The sequence below is a fragment of the Fringilla coelebs genome, assembly GCF_963513975.1.
Source record: "Fringilla coelebs genome assembly, chromosome: 1".
Classification (NCBI taxonomy): domain Eukaryota; kingdom Metazoa; phylum Chordata; class Aves; order Passeriformes; family Fringillidae; genus Fringilla; species Fringilla coelebs.
This window is the reverse complement of record NC_140028.1, coordinates 53,725,921-53,753,623: the sequence shown is the minus strand read 5'-3', so window position 1 is coordinate 53,753,623 and position 27,703 is coordinate 53,725,921. Positions and strand designations below refer to the sequence as shown.

Genomic DNA, 27,703 nt, shown 5'->3' with positions numbered 1-27,703 from the left:
GGTATCCCTGCACAGGGCAGCAGGTTTGGGACTAGAGGATCGTCGAAGGTCCCTTTCAACCCTTAGCATTCTACGATTTTGTGATTGGTTCTATGCAGAATTTGCCAAGCACTGCAATCAGGTAGGCTACGTGGTCAAGATGGAGGGGCAGGTGGCAACATTAAACACAAAAAAAAAGAAAAAGAAAAAAAAAAAGAAACAAAAAAGGAAGTGTGATGTGCTTTAAGAAATGAGTGAGGCAAGATTTTGTACAAAGACAGGAGCTGCAGGGAACAAGAGAAGACCCAGATTTGAGACCTAGCAAATGAGAGAGGAAGAGAAAAGGTTTTAAACTGCCACTGACAAAGGCTTGGAAGACCATCAGGCAATAGTCACTGCTTTGGGTCAGCTGTGATAGCTGCTCCTCCTGTGGCTGGTGAGTGCATGCTGTTGGTATGGTGTCTGTGAGGTGCAGTCCTGAGGGTGGAATGCTTTTGTCCTGCCTGTGTGCCCTGCAGCCTGGTCTGCCAAAAAAAAAAAAAAAAAACAGAAAAAGAAAAAACCCAAATCACAGAATCACAGACTGGGTTAGGTTGGAAGGGACCACCGTGGGTCATTTGGTCCAACCTCCCTGCTCAAGCAGGGCCATTCAGATCACATGGACAGGATTGTGTCCAGATAGTTCTTAAATATGTCCTGTGAGGGAGACTCCACATCTCTCTGGGTGACCTGTTCCAGTCTGTGGTCACCCCACAGTAAAGAAGTTCTTCCTCATACCCTCGTGGAACTTCCTGCAGGTCAGTTTGTGCCCATTGCCTCTTGTCCTGGCACCACCGAGAAGAGCCTGGCTCCATCCTCTTGGCCACCCTCCCTTTAGCTATTTATACACAAAAGACAAAGCCCAGCAAGAAGCAGCAACAGCAAGCACCCCAGCACCAAGGACACAGCCCCTGTTCCCGGGGGGGCAGCAGCATTACCAGGCACGCTGCTATCTCCTGCCAGGGGGACATCACGGGGACGGCCTCTACCCGTTGTGATGGGGGGAGATGCAGAACCCGCTTTTGCAGAGAACCCTCACTTGGCGTGTGTTGGTGTATCCGTGCCATCTGCGGCCGGCAGAGTTCTCAATATGCCCCGGTGGGTGCCTGTCCCTCACAGAAAGTCACAGAATCTGCTGAGATGGAAGGCACCCAGCAGGATCATCCAGCCCAGCTCCTGGCCCTGCGCAGGCCACCCTGAGAATGACACGCACCAACTGAACCTGCGAATAACACTACTGACAACTGGAAAGGCACTGGGGTGTTTCCCCCGCGGCCGCAGCCTGTGCCGGAGCAGGCCCGGCCGCCCCAGGCCAGGCAGAAGCTCCGCTCCGCTCCCGCGCCGGGCGCTCGGCTCTGACGTCCCGGCTCGCGGCCTATCCCGGCCCATCCTGGGGCTCATCCCGCCCATCCCGGCCTATCCCGGGCCCGTCCCGGCCCATCCTGGGGCTCATCCCGCCCATCCCGGCCTATCCCGGGCCCGTCCCGGCCCATCCTGGGGCTCATCCCGCCCATCCCGGCCTATCCCGGGCCCGTCCCGGCCTATCCAGGGGCTCATCCCGCCCACCCCGGCCTATCCCGGGCCCATCCCGGCCTATCCCAGGGCCCATCCCGGGCCCGTCCCGACCTATCCTGGGGCTCATCCCGCCCATCCCGGCCTATCCCGGGCCTGTCCCCGCCTATCCTGGGGCTCATCCCGCCCACCCCGGCCTACCCCGGCGGCCTATCCCGGCCGGTCCCGGGGCCCGTCCCGGCCTGTCCCGCCCACTGCCCCGGCCTGTCCCGCCCACTGCCCCGGCGCTCGCCATGGCCCTGCCCGTCGTGCACAGGTGCCTCCAAGTGAGTGCGGCCCCTGCTCTCGGGAGCCCCGGCCCGGGAGGGCGCGGGAGGCTTGGCCGGGCTGGATTTGCCTTCGGCGCCGAGCGCAGGCTGAGGGCGCAGCGCGGGGCTCGGTGCTGGCTCAGGGCGTCGGGTGTACTCAGTACCCTGTAGGATAAGGCCTTACACTTATATATGTTTGTGTGTATATAAATAATAGTTTTATTTAATATGTACATACATATATATGCATAATGCTATATATACATATACGTATATGTATATGTATGCATATATGCTATATATACATAAATGCTATATATATGCATACCCTGTAGTTATATATGTTATATCTATAACTATAAATACAGTTATATGTATTACATACGTATGATATATCGCCTTATAGATAGCTTTATATATTATATATACGATAACATATATATTATATGCAATAATACACACACATATAAATGCTATATATATACACACTATAGTTATATATGTTATATAAATAACTATAAATACAGTTATATGTATTATATATGTATAATATATTGCCTTATATGTAGCTTTATATGTTATATATACTATATACACACATATATCTTATATACGCCTTAATATATATACATCTAATTATATATACAAAATGCATATTGCTATATATTGCCTCATATATATGTAATATAATATTATAGATGAGACTCTATACTGCTGGGCAAGGTCCAGCAGACATGGATGCAAGAAGTTCAGCCAGCATGGCTGTGTTTTTGTCTCTGGTGAGGTTAAATCAAAAATAAACACCAGCTTAGTTGCAGAGCTGGTGTTGTTAGTTTAGGAGTATAATTTGGATGTTTTGTCCCTCCGTGATAAATTTTAAATGCATAACCAGTTCCCTATGTTTCTTAAGGAATTATGAAGTTATATTAGACACCTTTAATAGATAACTGTTAAAGGAGCTTTGTTGTAGTCAAATGTTCATAAAATTTGAAGCCAGTCGTTTTTCCTTTTATTTTCCTTTAGATACTTCTATGGTTTAGGAAAAATGTAGTAAAGTTTATGGAAGAGGGTTTTAATTTGAAGCATTATCAGCTTAATTAATTTTTGATTTGAAAGTGTTCCTTGATTTTTCGTTTTTTGATTCTCTTCCTTTTCAGCTCACTGATGAAAATGAGCAGTTAGTCAAGAAGGTGAAAAAACTACACTTAAAAAATAAGGAGCTAGAAAGGAATCTGGGTCAGATCCAAGAACAACTGTCTCTGCAGCAGTTAATGCATGTCTGTGGCACAAGCAGAGAGTAAGAATTGTCAAACGTTTCTCTTTTGCATCAAAAGAAGTGCAGCATTTCAGGACTTAATGTTTGCATGTCCTTGAGATGAGCTAGGCATTATCTGCTCTGTGTATTTTGAGGAGCTATCTGTGGACAGGATGGTGGGGTGGAAAATGCTGGGGCCCTGTAGAGGAACAAAGGACATCTGGGGCATCTTGCACAAAATTTATTGTAGTGAAAGAAACAGTTTTAATATCAAAAAGTAATACTCCTGCTCAGCCAGTACACTCTCTCTGTCAAACTACAAAGGCTTTTACACTTTTTTCCACCAAAAAGTAGTAAGATAAAGATAAATTGAGCAACATCCATGCTGTTTGAAAGATTTAAAACCTAAGGACTTGGAAAGCTGTAGTGCTAGGAGTTCGGAGAGTGTCCTGCCAGGATTTACACATCAGTTCACAAAAATCTTCCAAGGCTTAAGTTTTGGTGTGTTTGTGATCTGCCTGGAAACTCTACCATAAAATCAAACTGGAAAGTAACTTGGCCTTTTTCAGTTTATTTGTTTAATTAAATTAAATTAGTGAAATATGACTTTATGAAGCTGTTGTGTTTGTTTCAATTAAGTGCTCAGGTTCAAACAGAAACCCATTTATGGCATAAGGGTGGAGACAGCAAGGATCTGGTTCTAGAGAGTGACAGTGTCAGGTGAGTTCCTGGAAGCTGCTTCTTCACAGAATTATTCCTCTCTGTAGTGTAGAAAATGTTCATGATTAAGTCAGTTGATTTTTTTAAAAGCTGTTATGCAAGTGGCTTTCCGCCTTTGAAACAACGGAAAACCATTCACATTTCAAAAAGAATTACAAAATCTTGGGTTAAACTTGAAAAGAGCACCAAGCAAAGAACAAAATGGATTTCTTTCTCAGGTAGCTCATTGAGAATTCAATGAGCTAGGAACCTCCTTCATGTGCCTGTGTGCACTCAAATGATCTTTTTTGTAGATTTTTTAATTTAGAATTTTGTGGTTTTATTTTTATTGTGTGGAATCTTTCTCAGCTCATTTTATGTTGCGCAGTGTTTCTTGCATATAAAATTTATAGGCTGGTTTTGAAATAAGCTAGAGAAGCAATTCTGCTTTTCAGTCTAATAATTTTAGAGTTGAGCCACTACTTACTGTAGTTTGCCAATAAGTGATAGAATTAAGCTCTTGCAACTGCTTTTCTGATGCAAAAGCTACAATTTTGTCTTTAAGAAAAAACATACTGGAACATTTTTAACAACTAGGCAAGCTATGTAAAATATTGCTCCATCCCTCTATGACTTGATTATTAAATTGTAAAATTCTAGGCTGCTCACCCCTTCAAAGGCTGTTTTTTGTGCACTTACATAAATGTGGATCTTACACAGATCTCTGTTGCTCTTTGGCCAAGTGCCCTGATTTTAGTCTTTTTAGGTGGCTGTAGAAGACCCATTCTCTTTTGTTTTTTTTTTTCAAATCTCTTTACAGTGTGCTGGGCTCTCTTTGCAAGCTGTGTAGTTACATAGGAAGGCTGGGTGACTGGCTCTGGGCTCAAATTGAGTTCCTAGTTAGGTGCTCATGTAGAAGAAGTCCAAGTTAGTTTTTGAGTTGCGTGCTGTACCTGCCTTGTGTTACATTGCACGTAGATAACCCGACCTAGCTTTCTTTTCTAGCATTTGTTTGTGTGTTCTTTCACAAAGCTGTGCTGTGCTACAGTATTGCTCATCCTGCTTGTGGTGTGCAGTCATGACTTATTATGAATGGCAGCTCTTACTGTAGTTCCTAAAAAAATAGGAAAAATGTCTGCTCATGTCCATCAGCTAAATTGTGGGCCTCGTGTATGTTGGCTGAATGCTATGAAATAGGGTAGGAAATTAGTGCAGCAGAACACGATGCAAAATAATATCAGAGGGAAAGCTAACAACCCTAATCTGTTTATTTGACATTTATTTTACCCACTCACTTTCACATAGGTTTCATTCACTCATATCCTCGCACCCACACACTTGGAAGCAATGAGATGTTTTGTGCAACACAGAGAGCTGGGAACTGCCTCATGTGTCCTCATCATGGGTTCTTGATTGGCGCTGGAAAAACTTTAAAAAATCTTTTAGGAGTGTTCTTTTGCTATTCCTGTTGTGCTAATGGGGAGAGGAATGCTGTATATGACATGCTGCAAAGTCACTGCCAGCCTCCTGTTGCTGCTGTCTTCCCTCAAAGAGTGATTTGCACTGAGGTTTAATTGGAGTGTGGCCATGTGTGCTGGACAAAAGCAACGGGATCCTCAGTCTGGCTGAGTAAAAAGGATTCTTTGCCATCCATACAGACCATTCTTTTAACTTGCTTTGCTGTTATTTTCTGGTGCTTTCTCTTTCTGTGTTGATGGTCACATTTCATTCACTGCCATCTTGAATATTTCTATTGCGAGTCTCTGCAGCACAGCTATAGGCCAAGTGATCTCTGTGGGGCATCTCTAATACTTTTACCATAAATGATGCCACATTTTGTTGTCTTTCATGTTTTACAGCAGTTTATGCATTTCTGTTTTAGACTACTTCAGATGTATAATGAGCTACAGAAGCGTTATGTTAAAGAAACCAAAGCAAACAAGGAGCAAAGCGAAGCAATTAAAAATCTCACTGTAAGTAGAATTTGTTGGAGCTGGTATCAAACAGCCAAACATAAACTTTTAGGGAGACTGAAAAGTAATTCTTACATTTGTGAAATGGAATCATGCTTTTCTTTTTGTGCTTAGTTTCCCATGACAGGGATACTGGAGGGTAGCCTGTAGTTCCCTTTAAAAGTGAACTCTGTCACTGCCGTGTCTGTAGCAGAAAGATGTATTCCCTTCCCTTGGTTTGTTCTTTACTCCTCCGCCTACCCCTCCTTCCAATTGTATATGCACCTTGTGACCTCTTTTGCACCAGCCCTGGTGTTTTTTCTGCATGTGTCATGAGCTGATTTTTCTCAGAAGTTCAGCAGAAGGCAAACCAAATGAAGACAAAGAAAGTTCTTTTGGATAGCAAGGTCTGTGGCCCTGCTGTGCAGAGTCTGGCATCATAACTGGAGTGAAGGTAGGGTTGTGTGGTCAGGAGCAGTTCCAGAAGCTTCAAGAGGATATTGCCTCTTCAGGCATGGAGCAAGCATTGCAGCTCACCAGTCTAATTTTCTAATTTCTTCATCTTTGCTTTGTTTTTTTTCCCTTTCAAACTCTTTGGGTGAATGTAGTTTTTAAATCAGCAATTGAAAGCTCTAGGTTTGCATTTGGGTTATGTTTCCAGTTGTATTCAGTTGAACCGCATTTTTTCTATGCATTTAAAAAAGATTTTCTCAACAGATTAAAATTGATGAGCTAGAGCATAATCTTCAAGAGCAGAGGCAAAGGATTGAGCAACTGGAATGTAAAAAGGTTTCTTGGCAAACTAGTGCTGTTTCTAGAAAACGAAGTCAAGCCCCAGAGAGAGGAGTAGCTTCTCACAAGGACGTTTCTGCAGAGAAAGAAGCCTGTTGCAGTAGATATTTAGGTAATGGCACAGTTAATTCTGATGATGTTCCTTCCAGTATGCCCAGCAGAGAGAATGCATTTTATTTCTGATCCAGAGGCCACTCCAGGCTATTTCTTCTCCTTCAACCAGCAGTATCTAAAATGTTTTTTTCATTTTTGAAAACCGGTTGTGTAAAAATGGCATTTTGTAATCTAGGATTCCTCCTTGCATTTGTTTGTGATAAAATGTTTGCTGTTTTCTCTTTTTCTGAAATGGATCTGTTGTTGTAATCAGAGGTGGGAGCGTGTGGCTGTATTTAGTGCTGGTATTTATTCTAGTAAGATGTATCTGTGCAGATCTCTTAGTAATAATGTTTGCTGCACCAGCCTTTGGTTTTCAGACACTGAGTCACAGGATAACCTGTTTTTAGCCTTAAAGCATTGGACAAGCCTGGACAGTGCTGGTTTCAGTACGTTCTTCCTCTCATAAGGAAATCCGGAATTTTAGGTGTGATCCTCTTCCACTTCAAAGCATAGAAAAAAGATGGATGAGATCATATAATGTAGGCATAATTTTCAGGAAATGTGTAGCAGCAAGGGCTGATGTGACCCTCTCATGAGCCAGAAAAAGATAAAGCATGTGATGTGTGCTTTGTGGATTGTAAAATTATTTGTAAAATAATCCCACATCTAAGAATCTGGCAGATCCAGATTATCCAACTGGCAGATCCCTGATATCTTTCATAGTACTGGGGATATGCTGGGCCAGTTCTTAAGAATAAATCACTGTATGAAAAAGGTACTTAAGAAGCTGAACTATAATTTTCTAATATCACAAAAGGTAGGCAGCTCTTTAGCTGTAATATGATTCATATGAGGGGGAGGTTGACTGTAATGGTTGAACTCTACATTTTTTCATTTGAATATAGAGCTATTGTTGAAGGAGATTAAAAAGCTGAAGAAAGAAAATGGAAAGTTGTCTGCAGAAAAGAGAGCACTAAAAAATGAATTAGCTGGATTAGACAAGGTAATTTATTTTAAGACAAGCTTAACAGTAGGTGATTTTTTAAAAACTTAACTTTTCTGCTTGAGCTGAAACTTCTTTAGGCTGAACATATGTTGTTATCAAGTAGAATAGATAAAGAAACCAGTGTATAGCATTCTGAGAGAGATGGAAATGAGTGACTGCTTGAAACATTCATGTCCTGAAGGGCTACTCAGCTAAGGAAGACTATTTTCTCTTGAACTTAAGCATGTCAAAGTTATACCTCTGACAGAACTCCAAGTTTAGGGAGGGCAGAGGCTTTGAATTTTTTGTTAGATCTATAGGTGTAAAAATTGAAAATGTGAACATTTGGTAATTCTTTAAGTTATGTAACAAGATGCTGAGCTCTTACCTAACTATAGAAGACTCAGTTTAATGGGGTGACATAAGGTTTTATTTTCAGCAGCAAATTGTTTAAGCTGATTTTTGCTTGTTCCTCAAGTCTTTTTATTTTGTTGTTGTAGATTTCTTTTTAAAGAATCTCTTTTCTTACCTTGCAGTCGTTTCTCCCAAACTAAATAGCATTATGGTATTAATTGCAGGGGTAACAGTAAAAGAGGGTGATAGTTCATTGGATGTGTAACTTGCAGAACATTAAGCCAGGGTGAGTTCTAGATCCCTGTGTTTGGGAATCAGGGACAACGTGTGGCTGAGAGCTTCATCTTGCAAGAGAGATACGTAAACTTGAGCTTGTAGCTTTTTAGCAGTGGTCCCTTTTTAAGTTGCTGTATGTTATATGTATGTAGCTGTTCATTTTAAAAATGCTGGAAGAATAGGGAGGAGAATGTCAACTATAGATGGTTATAGGTAGACACATTGTTATTTTGGTAGCTAGAACATTGAAGGATTGGTGAAACAAAGTGTTGGGTGATTATACTCTTCTCTCCATGTATTTCCCAACAATTTCTGACTTACAAAGAATCAGAATGTGACATTATTCCCTTGTCATATTGGATTGTCATTTTGTAGCTGTCTTGTAAGTCCATATTTTTTCCTTTTTAAAACTGATTTTTCCTATTACTAGTCTGTATTCCAGCCTCTAACATAACTTGAACTCTGCTTGTGTGTTCAGGGCAGAAATTATTAAATTATTACCTAAGGTTGTAGTTGAGTGCTGTATCTCGCCATAGCTGTGTTTGCATAACTCAGCCATACACTGGTAAAAATACAGAAGGTGTCTTGGAATAACTGAACTGCTGACTAGCTCTTACTGAGAATGTCTTTGAAAAAAAAGTTCAAGGTGAATATTTCTGGGTTTTTTTTAGGATTTTTTTGAAGAGGTAGAAGATCTAAAACATGCTGTACAGGAATCTGTGAAACTGAACAATGAATATGAGAAGTGCTTGAAACAAATCAGTGTAATATATGGACTTCCTTTTACAGCACATTTGTAACTACTGAGTAATTTAATGCCAGGTAGAGTTTCTACATATTTTTTATAATTGCTGCAACACTTCAATTTACCATTGCTTAAGTGCTACCGTAGTTTGATAATACAGATTCAGTAATGTGATTTCATTATGACAAGTGCTTGGAAATGTTGTATTTTGGGACCTTGATTTTTTTTGTTTGTTTAAATATTTTTAAATAAACTGTGATCTGCATAACTTCAACTAAGTTTCAAACCCATCTATTTCACACTTGCAGAATATAATCTGGTTGTGGATGTGTATGGGAATAAAATGAAATTATTTTATTTTTCAGAATTTTCCAATTTATCCTTTTCTGTAAGCTACATAAAATCAAAGTGTCTGTGTAGATTTGTCAGTCTGCATGAATTTCTGTCCTAAGGATGTGCTAATGCAAACAGAAATTAATTCTATCATTAAATTATCGCAGAGGGGTTTCTTAAAAGAAAAATGCTAAATCTCTGCTTGGAATTTTTCTTCAATCCCAATAATAAGTGAAAATTTGTGGATCAAGGAAGGATTTAATGTTCAGAATTGGAAAGTGTATTCAGAGCATTTTGCATCATCAAAAGAAGAATTCCTCAGAAGTTCTTTTTTGATTCAAGAGTTAGGTCCTTGAAGAACTCTGGCATTTGAAGAGCTGAAAAGGAAAGTGGGAGTGCAGAAAGTCACAGTCCCCGAGGCAGAAATGTGGTGTTGCTTCAGGGAGGGCAAGCAGGGAATGAAAAGAGACGACTCCCAGTTAAAAGTGTAGCTTGCAGAACCTTGGAAGATTTGAATCTAGCTTGTTTGTAATGACACGCCACGAAAGTTTAACATAGTTACATTGCAGAACTATGTTTTTCTGAAAGGTGTCGATCTCTACCTTTGTGACATTGTGGTGGTAGAGTTGGGTGCAAACTGCTTAGAGTAGAAAGACTTAGCTTGCTAATAAACTAATACAGCTTCTTTAGCTTCATAAAAAGACGTGGACACACCTGAGGGATAGGACTAGGAGTAGGATTAAGACTCTCATGTCCCACTTGGTTTGTTAGGACAGTTTTATGAAGTTGTAATTTAATAAAGAAATTTGCCTCAAAGCATTTGTGGTGTTCAGAGTTGTATATTCACCAAGTGATAGGGTAAAACTCCAGGACTCCTTGTGCCTGCTCTGGCTATAGACCACTGTGTTCCCTTGTTTCATTCTTGCCTCATTGTAAATTAAAGCTGGATAATGTTATGAACAAGAGATAGGAAACGGAAACAAAAGAGGAGCAAAGCAAAGCTGTGTTGCCAGTAAACCTCATGGAAGAAAATAAGGAGGGTAGCATGTATAACAGAAAATTATCAGTGCAAAATGTTTGTAACATTCACTAATGAGTAAAATAAGCATGAATGTTGGAGAAGGAATCCAGTGCCAATTACTGGAGTCTTTTCCCCCCTCAGGTGGTGTGGTGTAAAGTTACACTTTCAGCGTGTTTAAACTTTGGTCCCGTTGTTAAATGATTCGGTAACTGTCGTCGTCCACGGGCCGTTTTTTTAAAGAACAAGAAACAGTGAGGAATCCTCCAGTCTTTTCTCATAACTAAGGTCTCCCGGCTCTGCTGGGGAAATCTGCTCTGCTGAGAATGATGAGCCGTGCGCGGGGAGCGGCAGCGAGGCGCGGAGCCGCAGCTCCAGCCCGTGCGGGCCGGGCGGAGCTCAGCTGGGATGGGCCCGGGGATGGACCGTGGGATGGGACGGGGTGGGAGCGGCCGTGGGCTGGCCGGTGGCACAGCGAGGTGGGCGGGCATTTCTCTCGGCCGGTAGTAGGAGCTGTCGTTCAGCTCGGTCTGCGTCGCCGGCTTTCTGAGGCTGGGGTGTTGGTTTTTATTTTTTTTTTTAATTTCCCTTTCCGCTTTTCCTTTCGCTATCAGGAAGGCTGGCGGTGTAGGGTGCAGATGGGGCACCTCTGGCAAGCTCTACATCTGCGGCACAACTCCCCAGCCGGTGACAATTAGCGGCAGGAACGCCGCGGAGGAATGTGTGTGGAAGTGACCGGCTCTGGGGCACTGATTCTGTCTGTTGCTGCCTGTGACTTTTGAAAATGGCAGTGTGCCTTGAAGATATTTTTATATTCTACTGATTGCAGGTTTGATTTGTTGGTGTGGGTATTTTTTTTTTTTAACTTGAAGGTATCAGTTTGCTCTTGAAGCTGTGATTTTTATTTATTTATTTATTTTCTGGATTTATTTTATGGCTAATGTAAGTTAAATAACCTACTGGCATTTTCTGTTCAAATTAATGCTGTTTTCATTGGAATAGGAGACTGTCTCAGACTACCAAAGTCTACTTCCAAATAAGCACTAATTCCTACTTTGCAGGATAAAGCCATATAAATTTGTGGATAATAACATTCTTTGGATAAGAATTTGTCTGTCTTTTTGTCCTCGTTGCTGTGCCAGTTAGCAGATACCTCTGCTTTGATCATTCCTCCTTGTGAGACGTACAAGCAAGGTGTTGTTATTTTGTTTGCTAGTTAAAGTGCAGGCAAGATGAGTGTTAAAGAGGTTAATCAGTCTATATGTGTAGTTCCACATATTGTGGAATTGTGACATTTGGCCAGTGGCTTTTTCCTGCTAAACCAAGTTTAGGTAGAACTGAATTCCATGCAATTAAGTATTAGTCATGCTACTGTTTGATAATGCATACTAGAAATATTTCATGATGCAGACTAGTGGTTCTTTGTCTCAAGTAAGTACTTTGTAGTGCTGATATGGGAAGCTTGTGTTTGAAAATAAGTGGCTATTATCAAATAGGGGTTTTGGTTGGAAAAATAATATAATAATCATGTGTCAGTATTCACTTTCCATGAGACATTAAAAAAATGGGCTAGTTCATAGGACAGTGAAGAAATTCAACTTTGTTCTGTGTTCTGCATATAACTTAGGCCAAGATTTTAGAAACAATCCACTAATTTTGTGTGGATTTGTAATTTTCCTGATATTTGGAGTATAAATTTTCAAAGGTACCAAATATTCACAGCTGTAGTCTGACTTAGCTAATTTGGACTGGGTCTCCTAATCACTGAATACTATGTTGAGTAATTGCTCATGTCCTGGATATTAGTCCTAAATTAGGACTTTTTTCTATTGTAGAAAGCAAAATTGCAATCCCATTGTTGGGTGGGGGACCACATTTTGCTGGATTTCTCTGGAAGTTCTTCCTGAGCCTGTGAAGCAATATCTTTATAGGTCCCCTGGAGTCCCTTTACTTTGACCATGCTGTGGAGTTCACCTTCAAAGAGCCAGGCTTTCAGACCTGCAGTGCTCTTCAGACTGAGACCCTGAGAGGCTGGACCTAGAAACTGAGGGATTTCATTGGAGAATAAGGGCTGGTGCCTCTGTACTCTCAGCTGGGATACTTTCTTGTGGGCACTTACCCTGAAAAAGTGTTCCTGCCCAGGGCTTTGGAAGAAACAGAAAAAAATACTTGAGTTTCAAAAGGAGTAAATTCCCTGTTTAGGTTACAAGGTATCCAAGGCAGCAGAAAACAGTAACTACAGTGATCTCACCAGTTTGGGCTCATTAACTGTTTCTCTATAGCTGCAGTGAAGTTTTGTTTTTCTGAGGCTTAGATGTTTCTTGTTTTCCTCTTGTCAGAAATGAAGCAGGATTAGTTAATTACCTGTCTATATGTGCCTGTGTTCCTGGAAACGTCCCGTGAACTGGTTCTGGGATAGTGAATTGCCCTTGGTTCTTGGAGATGACAATGAACCATATTAAAGGTGGTAATGCTATTGATTTGGTGTAGCCATGTTCTGCACTTGTGCCGGAAGATGTCCTCTGGGAGTTGTTTAGCTCGTAGAAAAGGAGGCTGAGGGGGGACTTCATTGCTCTCTACAACTACTTGAAATTAGGCTGTAGCCAAGGGGGTGTTGGCCCCTTCTCCCAAGTAAGTGATGGGACAAGAGGAAGTGGCCACAAGTTTGCCAGTGGAGATTTAGATTGGATACTAGGAAAAATTTCTTCACTGAAGGCTTGTCCTGTATTGGAACAGGCTGCCCAAGGAAGTGGAGGAGTCACAATCCCTGCAGGTATTTAAAAGGTGTATGGATGTGGCAGCTAGGGACATGGTTTAGTGGTGGACTTGGCAGTGCTGGGTTAAGGCTTGGACTCAGTCTTGGGGTTCTTTTCCAACTTCAGTGATTCTATATGGATCCTAACAGATATTTTTTATTTTGTTGCAGTTGCTGTTCCACCTAAGCTCTGTCTTTACCTACATTTGACCCGCATTCATAGTGTTTTCACGGTGAAGTTCTTAAAAAAGCATAATGCACCAAGCTCCTGGCTGGCTGTAATCTGCTTTCCTTGGTGCTGGTGGGAGCGAGTGCAGTTCTGTGCTCAGCTGGCCATCTGTGTGCCTGGAGGAGAACTGTATGCTTGAGGTAAATTACATATTCCCAAGCCTTTCAGGGTGATGAGAAGCTAACACTGTAGGCCTTACATGGTAGCTTTCCATAGGGAATGCAGACTCAATGAATATTTTATTTTGTATTTTCTCCACAGGGATTTTGTGCTGACAAAAAGCCCAATGTGATCCTTTGAGTAGTCCAAGCTGTTTTCATCTGAGAGAACTTGAGCCATTGTTTTATGCTGGTACTGCAATGCTGAGTTCCAGCTCAACTGCTGTGAAGAATCTCCCTCTGAAGAGGAGGCTCTGTTTTCTGCTGAAACTTGTGTGCTTTGTCAGCTCAGTGTTAATATTTTGTGAATTTTTAATTTACTATGTGGTAATATTTCAATGCCGATGGCCAAATGTGAAAGGTGGAGCTCACATGGCTGAAAAAGAGACTTCAGCTTCAGTCCTAAAGGCCATAATTTTAGCTGATACACACCTACTTGGTGAAATCAAAGGACATTGGCTGGATAAGCTAAGAAGGTAATTATTAATTTTGTAAAAATAATCTCTAGCCAGGTTTAGAATTTTTAGTAGTAGCTAATGGAACAATAACTCACCGTTCTATTGAACAGCAATTCATTAGCACTGTAATGAAAAAATAAACAAGCTGGTATTTCTTCTTGCATGTCTTGGTCCTGATTGTATCACGGTGGAATTACCCACCAGGTAAGATGCACCTGCTATCCTTACACCTGATTTCTAAGTATTTAATTTGGATTTCATAATATATTTTCATATTTCAGTGTGTAAGAGCCAGTTTCCCGTTCCTATCACCAGGCTGTGTCTCTGTATTCAGAGCTGAGGATCCAGAGGTAGGGCAGTGATAACTGGTTCAGTATTTTCCTTTCAGGGAATGGCAAATGGAGAGATCTTTTCAAACTGCCTTATGGTTACTGCAGCCAGATATTGTTTTTATTCTGGGAGATGTTTTTGATGAAGGAAAATGGAGCTCACCTCAGGTATGACATCATCAGCTGTCTTGTTTCAAAAATTGAGGATTTCTTGAAGGAAATGGAAGCAGATGAGGTATGCAAAGCTTTGTTTAATACTGCTACAGTTGTCCTGTTGGTAGAAGTTTCTAGCTTTTCAGATAGGAGTTGAAATGTGATTCTCCTTCGTTTTTGGAAGTATCTTGACAGTTTTGTGCCTCCTATAAAACTTACAAAACGTAAACATCTGAGTTTGTGCTTCTGTGTTATAGGCTTGTGATGGGCTGACCCTGGCTGGGTGCCTGGTGCCCAGCAAAGCTGCCCTGTCTCTTCCCTCCTCTGCTGGAGAGGGGAGAGAAAATACAAACAGACCTGCCTCCTTTACTGACCTTGGTGTCTGCAGGGCTCTTCCTCTTACAAATTCTCACTCCTCTCTCTGGCTGCAGTTGCAGTTTCCTTTTTTGCCACCTTCCTAATTCTGTTATCCCAGAGGCACTGTCAGCCTTGGCCAGCAGTGGGTCCATCTTGGGCTGGCTGGCATCGGCTCTGTAGGACACAGGATGCTCCCACAGAAGCCACCCCTGCAGCCCCTCCAGTAGCAAAACCTTGCCTTGCAAACCCACTACAAAACCTCTGATGCTGTGCAACAGCACTAATTTCCTCTTCTGTTGTTTTCCTGCAGGCCTGGGCAGACGATGTCAGGAGGTTCCAGAAAATGTTCAGGCATTCAGTTTTTACAGAGCTGGTGGTCATCGCTGGCAATCACGACATCGGCTTTCATTACGAGTGAGTCTGTCAGTGCCAGGAGCACAGGAGTGCCAAGAATGAAGTGTCAGCCTGCCCACAGTACCTGGTGCTGGGTCTGAGGCACCTGTTTTGTGGTTATACAGAAAACTTTTTGATCATGATCAAATTAGAAAGGGTCGTAGTTTGGAGTAAGGCCTGTGCACAGAACAGGTTTATGCTTCTGTGACCATATGAGGGTTGTTCAGAGCTGACCCTTCTGCAATGACATGGAATCTTTCAAGCTGCTTTTCCTTGTATTGGGCCTCCACCTCAGAAAGGCACCTGAGCGTATTTCCGCTCCCTTTAGCACACAGGAGAGTGTAAGTGCCCTCGCTGCTGGTGCTTCCACTGATAGGAGGGGCTGGAGGACACAAGAGGTGTCAGAGCACCCTTGCTGAGTTTCCTGAATGATTCTTTGAGCTGGATATTGGAGCAGCAAGCTGCATGAGTGGTCAGCAAACTGTAAAGCAACTGTCAGCTGAGTTCCAATGGCAATTTCTTACCTCAGTATTATTTTTGCTCTGTGACACAGAATGACTGCTTACAAGGTAAATCGATTTGAAAAGGTTTTCAACTTTACTTCAGGAAAGCTGATAACTCGGAAAGGAATAAAGTGAGTATATTTAATTTTTTCCTAATGAAATAGTATGGGAATGCTTCACTTAGGGCCTTTTTTTTTAATCACCTACCTTGTGACATGTAAAACCCAAACACTTTGTACAAACCTGTGGTTTGATATGGACAGGAAGCTGTACTTAGAGCTATGTAAAGTTTAACAATTTCCTTTTAAATGGAAAAGTACTGTGGAGTCAGAATCCATTTCTCTGGTGTGCCTTTATACTTCCTTGCAGCTGCTAATGAGCCATGGCTGTAAACACAGCAGGATAAAGAAACATGAACCCTCTGTGTTTACAAATTAGGAGTTCCATTAATTTTAATAACTTCTTTAGTCTGCAGAACTTAGCCCTTGTTTGAAGAATTGGGGAACACAGCAGTTGTGTGTCTGCAGTTGTTCCACAAGGTGGGGTAGTGATGCTCGAGCTGGTTTTGGCTCCGTGCAGTTTGTTCTTACAGCTGTGTCCCCGTGGCTGCACTTGCCTGCTGTGTGCTCTGTTACCCCCAGCCACCGAGCAGGAACCCGAAGAGGGAATGCAATACCGGGTTTGTGGAAAGATGGTGAAGTCTGAGATTCAGGAAGGGAAGGCCCATTGCCACTCTGTGTTTGCCACGTGTGCCCTTGGTTTGTACTCACTTGTGGAAATGTGAGATTCAAAGCCTACAGGTTCACACTGGTTCCCTTAATTAAGCAAACATAAATTAAAAATTCTGAACAGGTATGGAAATGGCTGTGTCTATTTTAGGAAGATCTCTGAGTTTCATGAATGCTCAGTATAAAGCTGTTGCTTATCATGCAGATGTGAGGTCCTCAAGAGACATATTTCAGCTGTTTAAAAAATAATTATTAAGGAACATCTCCATGTCTCCTTTGATAAAACAGCAGAGCAGAATTCTCCTCTACAGTTGCAGAGATTGCATGTTTGGTATCCATTAACTGCAAGGAGCTGCACTATTAACATTCCTGAAATAAATATTCCTTAATGAACTATTTTATAACAAATCTATGGTATAAAAGCAGCTTATTTTTTGTTTTACTATTGACTAGTATGTCTTAAGTGAAGCATTCAGAGCATTCAGCTTATTTTTGTGTTTTAAACAGACTGAATTGAACTGGGGATGTATCTCAAGCTGAATGTGTGACTAAATGGGTACGAATCTTGTGGCAGAACTTAAGTTGATTTGAAATCTACAGGGAAACCTTCTATTAAGAATAAAATCCCGTTTCGTGTGTCAGAGGCTGCAAAGTACAAAACTAAGCTTGTTCAGGGCAGTCACCCAAATGCAGTGCTGTTCTGCTTTTCAGTTGTTCTGAAGAAATTCAGTGTCTCAAATGCCGTCTCTGAGGTCTAAACTGTGTGGGGAGAGAAGCAAGTTCTCCTTTCCCTCAGAATGTAGTTTAGTGATGAACTTCTAACATTCCACTAGAATACAACTTAAGCATCTATTAAAATATAAAAAAATCTTTAGTGTAAGCATGAAGCATAAGGTACATTGTACAACCTAATTAACAACTGCATAAAGGAGCCAACCAGGCAGAGACATGGCTGTGGTACAGATACTCAGAGGAGGATTTGAAACACATGATTTCAGGAGCTGTTACATTCTGCTGCTTTGTTGAGCTATGTCCACCTTAGAAACACTTGTATTTTATAAAATGAAGTTTATCCCACACCTGTGCATGAACAACAAATGCCTTCCTGTCCTCCCCACTTCTCTTTGCCCACCCCCTGGTATTTTCCAGCTTTGTCCTAGTGAACAGTGTAGCCATGGAGGGTGATGGCTGTGCTGTCTGCCGTACCTCAGAGGCAAAACTTATGGCACTTTCTCACAAACTGAATTGCTCCCAGCAGGTAAGAGATTATTGAAGAAAGATCTGATTACAGCCAGAGCCTCCTCCACCACAATGGGAATGCTGATACTGTAGCATAGCCAGGATACAACCAGACTCTCCCAAAAAAATCTGCTTCCAATTCACAGTGCAACTTGTTAGCAAGTCTTTCTCCCCCTCATTCATATCCCTGTTAACCATGTTTACTTAACTGTTATCAGTGTTGCTTAGCACTAATGGTGTCGACTTCCTTGTCGGTGCTGCCAACAGAGTGTCATTTCCTCTGTTCCAAGCAATTGCAGGTCTGTAACCCTCCCTTTGACTCCAGATACATAATCCTGCATTTATATTTATAGATATTGTTCTGGTTTATAGCCTTCAAGCATGTTCTTTTAGATTCCTTATTCTACTGCAGTCCTTTCCTCGTACGCTAGTAGTGTTTTAATTGCATTTTTTAATCATATCAAATCACTTCTTGTATTTCCTTCCTCTTCCCCTTTTCATAGGCTGATGGGATGCACAGTAGGCAGTATGACTGACTGGGCTGGTAGTCAATCAGGAAATCAGCTCCCAGTGGAAAAACTGCCAGACTCTATCTCCCTTGGGCTGCCCTCAAACTCCCTTGCCTTGTTGGTGCAGAGATCCTGCTGCTGCTGCTTTCTGCAGTTGATGAAGCTCAAAACTAAAGCAGGACAGAATCTGAAAAATATAAAAGCTAAAACTTAAGGCATCACAGTCAGAAAAAGCACAGTTGTATTTACAACATGTACAGAATGGGGAGTTTCACCAGTCTACAGTAAAACACTTAGGAGTTCATACAGTGGGTAGTGTTATCTGAGCTAAACTGCTTAACAAAAACCAAATCCAACAACAACCCCACCCTCTCTAACCCCTTAAAACCTTAGCTATTGCTTAGTTACTGTCCCCCCTTCTATGGCTTAATTTCGTTCACAGAAACCAAATCACTCCAACAAAAGATGCAGCGATGTGGAAAAGCTTCCAGCTTCAGAACCCATCCTTTTACAGGTGTGTTAGAGGTGGGGTGAGGCGACATATTGACATGTTGTTTTTGTGGATTATTACTGTTCCAGAAAGGCTGGATCATTAACAACTAATCCTTGCTTTTAATTACTCCCAGCATTACCCTCTCTATCGGAAAAGCGATGCTGAATGCACTGGAGAAGATTCTGCTCCTCCAGAGGAGAAAAACATCCCCTTTAAGGAAAAATATGATGTACTGTCTCAAGAAGCATCACAAAAGGTTTGATTTCTTGGGAACTTGAGTGGCAGTGGGTGGGTGAGAGGGGGACATGACTGTAGATATAAATAGGTTAAAAAATTGTGGTAAGGCTGTTGGCTGAGACAAACAGAGCACAGCTGCTCCTGGCTAATGAGGCCTGGGAGAGGCTGCTTGTTAGAGCTGCTCCCCTGAGGATCCTCACCATCCTGGCCTTGGTCCTGCCAGGTTTCCCAGGTACAGCTCCTAAGTCTTGGCACTCTTAATTCTCCTGTGCTGCCATTACCTCCACTTCAGCATTCTGTACTTTCTGTACTGTGTACATTATTGACACACCTGGTAAGAAGCCACAGTTTTCCAACACTTTGAAAGCATAATTTCTGCTGAATTAGTAACTACAAGAAAATTTTAAGTATTCCTTTAAAATTCAATGGTCATTGTTTCTTTCCTTCTGCATAAATGTCTTCACTCAGAGATTGTCATTACAAGATTCTTCCTTAGACAAGAAAATAGCATTGCTTTAGTAAACCCAAAGTTTTTTCTTTGTGATATCCCCAGCGTGCTGTTGCCTTTGTTCTGATCTGTATAAAAAAAAAAGCCCAGTACTTGGGATCAGGGCTAAATGGGTGTGATTGATATTGTAATACCAACAGATTTCTTACTGGAAAACAGAAGTTTACAGAAAACACTTTATAAGAATATGAGAATTACCATAATTATTTGTAAGAATATGAGAATTGCCATGTTCAAAGGAAAAAAAAAGGTTTTTAAGTTCAATTTTTTTTTAGCTGTGACATAATTTTTGTGCTTTACCATTTTGTGTTCTAGCTGCTCTGGTGGTTTCAGCCCCGTTTGATTCTCAGTGGGCACACTCATAGTGCTTGTGAAGTGCTGCACGCAGGGAAAATTCCAGAAATCAGTGTCCCATCATTCAGTTGGAGGAATAGAAACAATCCTAGTTTCATCATGGTAAGTTTTAATTTTTTTTTATTTTTGTCAGATAACTTTCATAGATAAATCAACATGGCAGTCAGCTATATTTTAAAACTGATTCTACCTGTAAAAACGAAAAATAATAAAAAAAACTGCCTACCCACCCAACCCACTCAGTACACTGCATCCACTTTATAAAGTACATCTGTGGGAGCCACATGTTCTGTGTGGTACAAAGCAATGCTGCTAAAGACCTAATTAGTATCTGGGTACATTTTCTTAGAAAGAGGGTGCACTGTAAACTATTGACTTGTAAAAATAATCAGTATTGTGCACTGAACAGTAGAAAGACCAGTTTGGCTTGGCTGATTTACCAACTATGAAAACAAGACTGTATCCACCTCAAACCCTTTTGCACGGTGATCATGGTTTTCAAACGTGTGCATTAATGCAGTGAAAGTGTTTGTGACGTGTCCACAGTCTGCCTCCTCATTGCCAGTTCACATTTTATACAGTGTGTTGGTTATGCTTGTGCAGGCAGTTCCAGTGCTCAGTATATCCTTAGAAGTAAATCAGTTAGTTCCCCAGTTCAAAAATAAAACAGAACTCTTAGAAACTTGGAGTAAGAAGCAAAACCTGCAATCTGTTTACAGAGTAGTCTGCGACTTGGAGAGGGAAATCTTTTATATATGTTTTACTGCTGTTGAGTTTAGGCTGCTCAATACACAGGTAACCCCAAATGTTTAAATTTATTTTATGCAACTGTTAATATTTGTTGTTGAAAGTAGTTCTGTTTATTTCATAGTCCTGAGAGTAGCTGCCTTCAAACTGCACACACACTCTGCACACGCCAGACAGCACATCTTCACTGCAAAACAAGAGGTTGGCTAATTAAAGTGGCATCCTCTTCACTACTGTTTTAACTCCTCAGCCTCGATCTGCTGTAAACTTTAATTTAAACTGCAAAGTCAAGCCAAAACCCCACAAAGTTCTTTGTTGCTCAAAGAACTATTCCTAATTTGGATTAGCCAACATGTGTTTTTGCAGCATGTACTGGGTAAGGAGGGGAGCTTGGGGAAGGAAGGGGCACATTCACAAAACCTAACTTTAGCCTGGAAAGGCTCCTTCCAGGTGTATTTGCAGCAGCTAAAGTTAGGCTTCTCTTGAAGGCAAATCAGATGAGGAGCCCAGCTCTTTGTTTATGCTAGATGGGAAGATTGGCCTCTGGGCTAATGTTGGCCTGGTGAATATTCCAGTTAGTGCCCAGCACCACAAGGTATGGACTCTTCAGCCCCCTGGAGAAGGCACTGGTACTAGGAAACTGGCCCCAACCCTTGCCACCCAACACAGGGATTTAGAAATTGGAGATCTGACAGCTGTGGTGCTTACTCCTGATTCAGAACCCACTGTAACACAGCGAAGTGACAGTCTTCATTTCTTTTCCAGGGCAGCATAACACCAACTGACTTCTCCCTCCAAAAATGCTTCCTTCCATTTGAGAGCAGAGTCTTCACTATCTACTGTGCAGCAGGTGCTCTGCTTGTGATCCTGGTACTAGCTCATGTTCAGCTTCTCACTCCACCGTTTTATTTTGCTCAGCGTTTAATCAGTAAGCATAAAGCAGTATGAAGAGCCAGACATCTGCATTCAGTCACTGAAATACCAAAGCTGAGAACAGTCAAACATCAGACTATATTCATGCCAGCAAATGACCTAATTTGATTGCTAGTCTGAAGGCAGGTTGCATTTACACATACCATAGAAGTCCTATACAGCTGATATGACTACTACAGGATAAATAATTAACTGAAATGAACGTTTCATGCTGTACAAAAATACTGTATTCGACAATCAAATGAGTTCTTTTCCTGCTATAATTTTTGTATCAAATATGTATATTAAAAGTGTAACTGTACATTATGTAAATCCTATAGCCTCATCACTTGTCTGCACTTGTGTCTTACCCTGGTGGAGGCTGAATCTCGCAAACTGAAAATGTTTCTCTGTTTTATTGCTGCATGGCCCTTCAAATGTCATACTTGTGTTTGTTAGGGTCAGGCAGAATCTGGATGCATCAACACTGAGAGATGCAGATTTCTGTAACCTTTTTAGCGTTGTGTGTAAGGGACTGTGGTTTGGGACAAGAAATCTGGTTCCTGACACAGTAAATTGTTAGCTGACTGTAAGTTGCAGCTATCCATCCACCAGACAACACGGGGAAGAAGCTCGAGGGTCCAGTTTGCTGATACACACTTGAAAATCGCTTAAAAAAAAAATTAGGGTGACACCTCAAGCTGCTGCTTTCAAAAAGATGTGCTATGATGAGCTTAAAAAAAGAGGGCCTTATTGTATCCCAGAGATCTGTGGTGAGGGGCCCTCTAGTTGCCGATCTCCTGCAAGAAGGAAGGTCAAATACAGCTGCAGTAACATTATCCTATGCCTCAGCCATCAGTCTAGAGCCAGGGATAGGAATGCACTTGATTTTACATTCCGTAAGTTCCGCTGACTTTAGTGTAGTGTCACATTTTGAATTGCACTAGCTCCTCTGTGGGGAGGCAGAAGCCACCAGCTGTGCCACAAAGATAAAATGTGAGCTCAGTGTCTCCAGTGTGTGGGGGAAGGTGGGACAAGCCCACTGCTGCTACCCACCCACCCCAGAAAAAACAGAGGGACTACTTCACACCAGGACCAGTTTTCCCTGCTGATGTTCCTGCAGAGGCTGGGAGCTCTAACCTGAACTCCTGGGCTTGGGCTAGTTTAAAAACAAAAAAATACTATCTTTTGTTATTCATTCTATTACTTTCTTTGGCATGAGAAATAAGAGAATTCTGTTTACTGTTAGTTTATTCCACCCAGCCTTTCACTTTTTGGTAAATATGAGTGAACTGAACATAGAGATTTCTGGAAAGAGAAAATGGTCATATTAATTATAGTATCTAAAATGGGATTGTTTTATATTCAACTGGAAACAAGTTCTCAATTGGACTGTAGTCTGATTTAAAAAAGATGACTGATTGGGGTTTATAACGAATAACAATACGGTAAAAAGTTAATAAAACCTGCTGATTTATATGCCAGTGTGGGGACTGTGTTAGCTCTTCATCTCTCCCTAAATTTAAAATGAAGTGGGGGGAATGGTCCAAAGTGTGGTAAAACATTCTATAAAGTAATGTAGTCTAACACTTCTCTAGGTTTCTGTTATTGCAACTGTAATTTTAGACATTTGTACAGGTTATCTTGGACACAGGAAAAGTATATAGTCACAGACATAAAACACCTATGTATAAAATATAAAGCAGTGTTATAGTTACTAAAAAGGACATGCCTTATTGCTACAGCAATTCTTGCTTTTTATATATTGTACTGTACCACAACTTGTTTTGAGAATGTCATTTGCATAAATTATTCAAGTTTGAGAAATATTCACACATTTTGATTCTACAATATTTAAAATAAAATAATTTTCTAATGTGTCTCTTTATTAAAAGAGAAATAAAAATGTCATCTTGTAATTCTCTTAGGCCAGACACAAGGGTTTATACACCTTTTTTTTTTTTTCTTATCTTCTTTCTCGCTATTTACTTGCACAATGAAAGCCGCTGTTGGTACAAAGATTGAAGAGCTCTATATAATGGTGCTTTACACATTCACAATCGGTCTGTGCAATTGTGAAGTTCTATGAATGACCAAAGAATTACCAAACATATTTTGTAAATATAAAGGACAAAAAAAAAAAAAAAAACAAAAAAAAGAAATAAGAAAGAAAAAGAAAATAAATCCTTGTTTCCCATTAAAACAACACCAGGTTGCAATTTGGACACTTGAATGGATTCCAATGTTTTAAAGCTGAGACTTCAAAAGAGAAAGGCATGTTTGCTGCAACATCCGGTGACTGTAATACCTTACTTGGAAAGGTAAGTGGTTAATTTGCATAATTTATAATTTTTATACTAAAGAGCATTTTTATATAAACCAGAAAAAAACCCCTAAACTCTACAGATAAAGTTCTTACCTCCAGTCACTGCTGCAGGTAAGGTTGACATCAAGCTGTACAGCGCAATCAAAAACATACTTACATCTTAGCTCATTTTACAGGTACAGCCATAATCAAGGCACAAAGATCTTCTACAAGTATTTTTCTTCAATAAAGTTGTACAAAATAATATTACATTTTACAGTCTGTACAATATAATAAACCAGCAGTAAAACAAAAAAATATATATAGGGAGAGGACTGTTGTCCAAGAATGATCGGAACTAAAAGGATCATTTGTGGACAGCACAAATAACATAAGTGAGGGTGGTAAATTTTCTGCCTAGATGCAACAGGCTGAAAAGTAGCTGTAATTCAAATGCCTGAGGTGTGCAGAGACACTTAGCTCCAAAACCCCAGAAAAATTGCTTTGTCTTCACTGTTCCTCTCATTATCTACTCTACTTCCTGTGCCAGTAACGGCTTAAAAGAGGAGGTCACTTTATCAGTTGACCTGCAACTCAGAAATGCTAAAAACTGTGACAGAGTAATAAATATTGTGGTGCTGCTACATTGTGTGTCTACTTCCTCAACAGTATTTAATAACCTGATACAAAGTGCATTAATCTTTTTTTCACCCATCAAGTACTCTTCAATGTCATGTTAAAAAGGAAACCCACACAGAGGGATAGGTATGACTTCAGTGTCATCCAGATGACATACCGGTCTGAACTGAGGTTAACCCACTGGAAAAAATTTAGCAGGTCACGTTCAGTTTTAAAAAAACAAAAACCTAAGGGAACAGAGGTAGCCAAAGGGCTTAGTGGAATGACGAAGAAGTGGCATGTCAAAATAACGCACAAAAATAGTCCCAAAAAGCATGAAGGGAAAATAACCCAAACTTGCTTCAAATCAGCTTTAAGGTTAAACAATTAAAAGTAAACAAAGTGAAGAGACTGACTTTTCTATAGTATATTCTTCCACCCTGTGTGGGGTAGTATCAAGAGAAAGAGTAAGGAGCAAAGAATTTAAAACCACAGGTTCCACGGTGATCCCCCTCACAAGAGTTCGTACTGGCGGAGGTGCATCCTCTGAATGATGTCTCGGCAGTCGTTGAACACTCTGCGGATGTTTTCTGTGTCCACTGCACATGTGAAGTGTGGGTAGCAGTAATGCCGGCCGTCTCCACTCGCTGTACTTATCCTCTGTGCAAACAGGGAGGCAAAACCAAAAAGGATCAGGTGCCATGCCTTGAGAAGTTCCTCGTCTCAGCAGTCTACAGACTTGGGGGAACCAAGAGCCCTAGGAAATCTGTATATAGATCACTAAAAAAAGTAAACAAAAGGAAGGGAGGGCTGTGGTCTGGTCAGTCTGAATGACAAAGCTGAAATGAAGATTAGAAAACATTATGGGCACTGGGATCAGGACAGGAGTCTTTTGTGGGAGCCATGGATGCCGTCCTTAGGTGCACAGGCTGTCGCCATTTGTGCATCACTGTGCAGCCTGCCATGCGCCTGCCCCAGGAACTGTTTTCTTTTTTTGGTGCCATCATGTGGCAAATTCTTGAACTCTTGTTTTACATCAGCAACACAAAACCAAAACCCTCCCAGTTGTGGAGCCAGCAGTGGGAGAGGACAGCATTCTACTGCTTCTGTTTCTTGTGTGCAGGCCCCTCAAGTTACTGTCACTTAGAGCACCTATGAAGCCAGCTGAAGGAATGGTATCACCACTGAGCCCAGAATTTGGTGGAATTATCACCAGAGTGGCTGGGTTTGCTTAGAGTAATAAAGCATGCAAAAATCTAGTAAACATCAGACCATACAGAATTACATTTTCTCCAGGCTAGTGCAAACCTTTTTAGGTTCTAACTTAGATCCTAGGATCATTTTTCCCATGGTTATCTTGTTAAAATTCCCCAAGATCTTAAAACATATTCAAAAAAGATACCCTAATTTTTGTTCTGTATTACTATAGGACTGACAAATATAAATCCATCCTAGACCATTATCTTGCAGAATATAAACTAAATGTCATGAAAGCAGAAGGTCAGTTTTTAGGATAATGATTTCTGTAGCTATTTTCTAAATTTTATTATAAATTACTCTAGTTAAACAACAAAAGAGTGGTCCATCTCACTCAGGCTACGCCATATATTTTTAACACAGGATTTATTTTACATGTAGGTTTGACCTTTTAAATACCTGAAGCTACAGGTATGCAAAACTACAGGAATTTAGAGGCCATGATTTACATAATTAGATCAACAAGCAATTGCAGACTTTTTCCAGGTAATTTAGGTAATATTACACGTTCAACATTGATTACACAGGGCTGTTCATACACAGGCTAAAAATTATTTTCTTACCATGCTATTTTCAATACCTAGTTTGAGGCTTAACTTAATGAAAAATATTAAGAACTGTCTGCTTGTGTTATCATGCACTGATTTCACTCATGTCTATGGCAATCAGCTGCCCACAGTGTCCTGGTTACATACACAGCATGCCAAAGGATGTATTTTCAAAGTATTAGGGGGCTGTTTGTTTTTGTTACCTGACAGTTCTTGCAGTCCTCTCATTTGAAGATAAATGCAGAACTGTCACCCCTATTCGACCCTCACTTTGAAAAGTAGCGTGTTACTCAGCACCAGTTCACAGGGGGAAAAAGTCCCCTGGGACACTGATGAAAGAACATTTGCTTTCCAGGCAGGAATATTTAATACTGGCAACCCTACACTGCAGGGGTCAGGATGACATGCAAATTTGAGGAATCCTGGTCTGTGTGTTTGAACAGCAGCTCCTTCACCTCCCAGATTCAGGTTTTGTAAAAAGCAGCAGGACAGGAACCAGAGGGGCCATGCCACTGTTCTAACGGGGGTATATTCACACTGGGGATGTGTTCAAACAAAACATCAGCAGCTGGAGAGCCCTGTGTGCAGAACACCAAAACAGGGCTGGGGAGCAGATTCACCCCGGAGCACACATGCACACTGCCTCCAGGAAGAGTCTGGGAGATGAAAGGATGTGCCCAAGCTGAAGGACAGAGGATTTCCCACAAGATACACTTCTAGCACAGGGAGATGCCCTCACTAACCCAGCCCTGAGGTGCAGGCACTGGCTGGGCTTGGCCCAGCCACCCCTCCCACGCCACTCCCTGATTGAAATCTGAGGGATCTCAGCCCTGCTGCCCAACCCCGAGGGGCCACAGCCCCCACACCAGCCCTGAAGCCATGAGCTGACATCTTTTACCTTTCTGGTCTATACTGTGTAGCAATAGTTATTGGAAATGTGGTGAATTTTAATCTCCTATGAAAATTCCTCAAATTACAGGCTTTAAATTTGCCACTATCCCTACAGCCAGGCAGTTTTAAGGGGTGCAGCCATGGTGCTGATTGTCACACATATCCATGGTTTATGCAGACCTAATACCATGATAAAAATCACAGTAAAGCATAATAAGCACAGGCTTCTCTGAACCATGCCTGAAAATTTAACAGAGTGGGGCAAGGAAAAGGTCATAAATCAAGAAACTTGGGAAAGAAAGTATAAAGCAAAGCCAAGGAAGTCACAGGTAGAAAATACAGGCCTTTTCTTCCTGGCACCTGGCTAAGGCCATCAGATCCCCACCAGTCTGTATTTCTCCTGTGCCCCTTATCACTCCCTCTCTGAAACCTCAGCCTTTTGTGTCTGACCCCATGGAACTGGGAGTGACCATTTCTACTTGGCCTTCTCCCACCTCGCCCTCTCCAGGCATGGCCACGTTACTCAGAGCACTGAGCCAGGAGACAGACGTGTTACAGAGGAGACACTCTCTGCCAAACCTGCAGCAGTTGCAGGGAAATGAGGGAGAAGCTGTTCTGGCTCCATGCCTCCCTTGGTGAGCCCCAAGGGGTGTCTGGCAGCTGCTGGCCCCAGCACAAG

General features: G+C 41.5%; 3 protein-coding genes across 6 annotated transcripts in view; 2 read left to right on the top strand and 1 right to left on the bottom strand.

Annotated features, from left to right (window-relative positions):
• Positions 1-1,015: 1,015 nt before the first annotated feature.
• On the top strand, positions 1,016-9,561 carry LOC311153025 (uncharacterized protein; the record flags this gene model as incomplete). Its single annotated transcript, XM_084204566.1, has 8 exons — positions 1,016-1,116; positions 1,271-1,856; positions 2,996-3,135; positions 3,733-3,813; positions 5,675-5,765; positions 6,462-6,648; positions 7,538-7,635; positions 8,919-9,561. 8 exons carry the CDS (start codon positions 1,016-1,018, stop codon positions 9,045-9,047), a joined length of 1,413 nt encoding a protein of 470 aa, XP_084060692.1. The 3' UTR covers positions 9,048-9,561.
• Positions 9,562-10,680: 1,119 nt separating this feature from the next.
• MPPE1 (metallophosphoesterase 1) lies at positions 10,681-21,444 on the top strand. 2 transcript variants are annotated; one of them, XM_084210678.1, is made up of 11 exons: positions 10,681-11,172; positions 13,270-13,467; positions 13,589-13,961; positions 14,332-14,440; positions 15,093-15,196; positions 15,729-15,809; positions 17,556-17,664; positions 18,597-18,668; positions 18,781-18,903; positions 19,708-19,848; positions 21,259-21,444. In XM_084210678.1, the coding sequence occupies exons 3-11, from the start codon at positions 13,687-13,689 to the stop codon at positions 21,439-21,441; spliced, it is 1,197 nt and encodes a 398-aa protein (XP_084066804.1). In that variant the 5' UTR covers positions 10,681-11,172; positions 13,270-13,467; positions 13,589-13,686; the 3' UTR covers positions 21,442-21,444. The 2 variants fall into 2 exon arrangements, with proteins under 2 accessions (XP_084066804.1, XP_084066805.1); XM_084210679.1 differs by lacking the exon at positions 13,270-13,467.
• A 3,380-nt stretch (positions 21,445-24,824) lies between these two features.
• The window catches only part of GNAL (G protein subunit alpha L), a 175,445-nt gene continuing 172,566 nt past the window's right edge, over positions 24,825-27,703 (bottom strand). For all 3 annotated transcript variants that reach the window (XM_084210649.1, XM_084210650.1, XM_084210651.1), the window contains one exon: positions 24,825-24,988. In XM_084210649.1, the coding sequence (XP_084066775.1) occupies positions 24,842-24,988 (147 nt within the window). In that variant the 3' untranslated portion in view covers positions 24,825-24,841. The remainder of the gene's footprint in view (positions 24,989-27,703) is intronic.

Coding starts and splice junctions, on each gene's coding strand:
- MPPE1 (XM_084210679.1), top strand. CDS start 13,687: ATGCTGAGTTCCAGCTCAACTGCTGTGAAGAATCTCCCTCTGAAGAGG. Junction 14,441..15,092: donor GAAAATGGAGCTCACCTCAG/GTATGACATCAT, acceptor GTTTTCCTGCAG/GCCTGGGCAGACGATGTCAG. Junction 19,849..21,258: donor ACAATCCTAGTTTCATCATG/GTAAGTTTTAAT, acceptor TTTCTTTTCCAG/GGCAGCATAACACCAACTGA.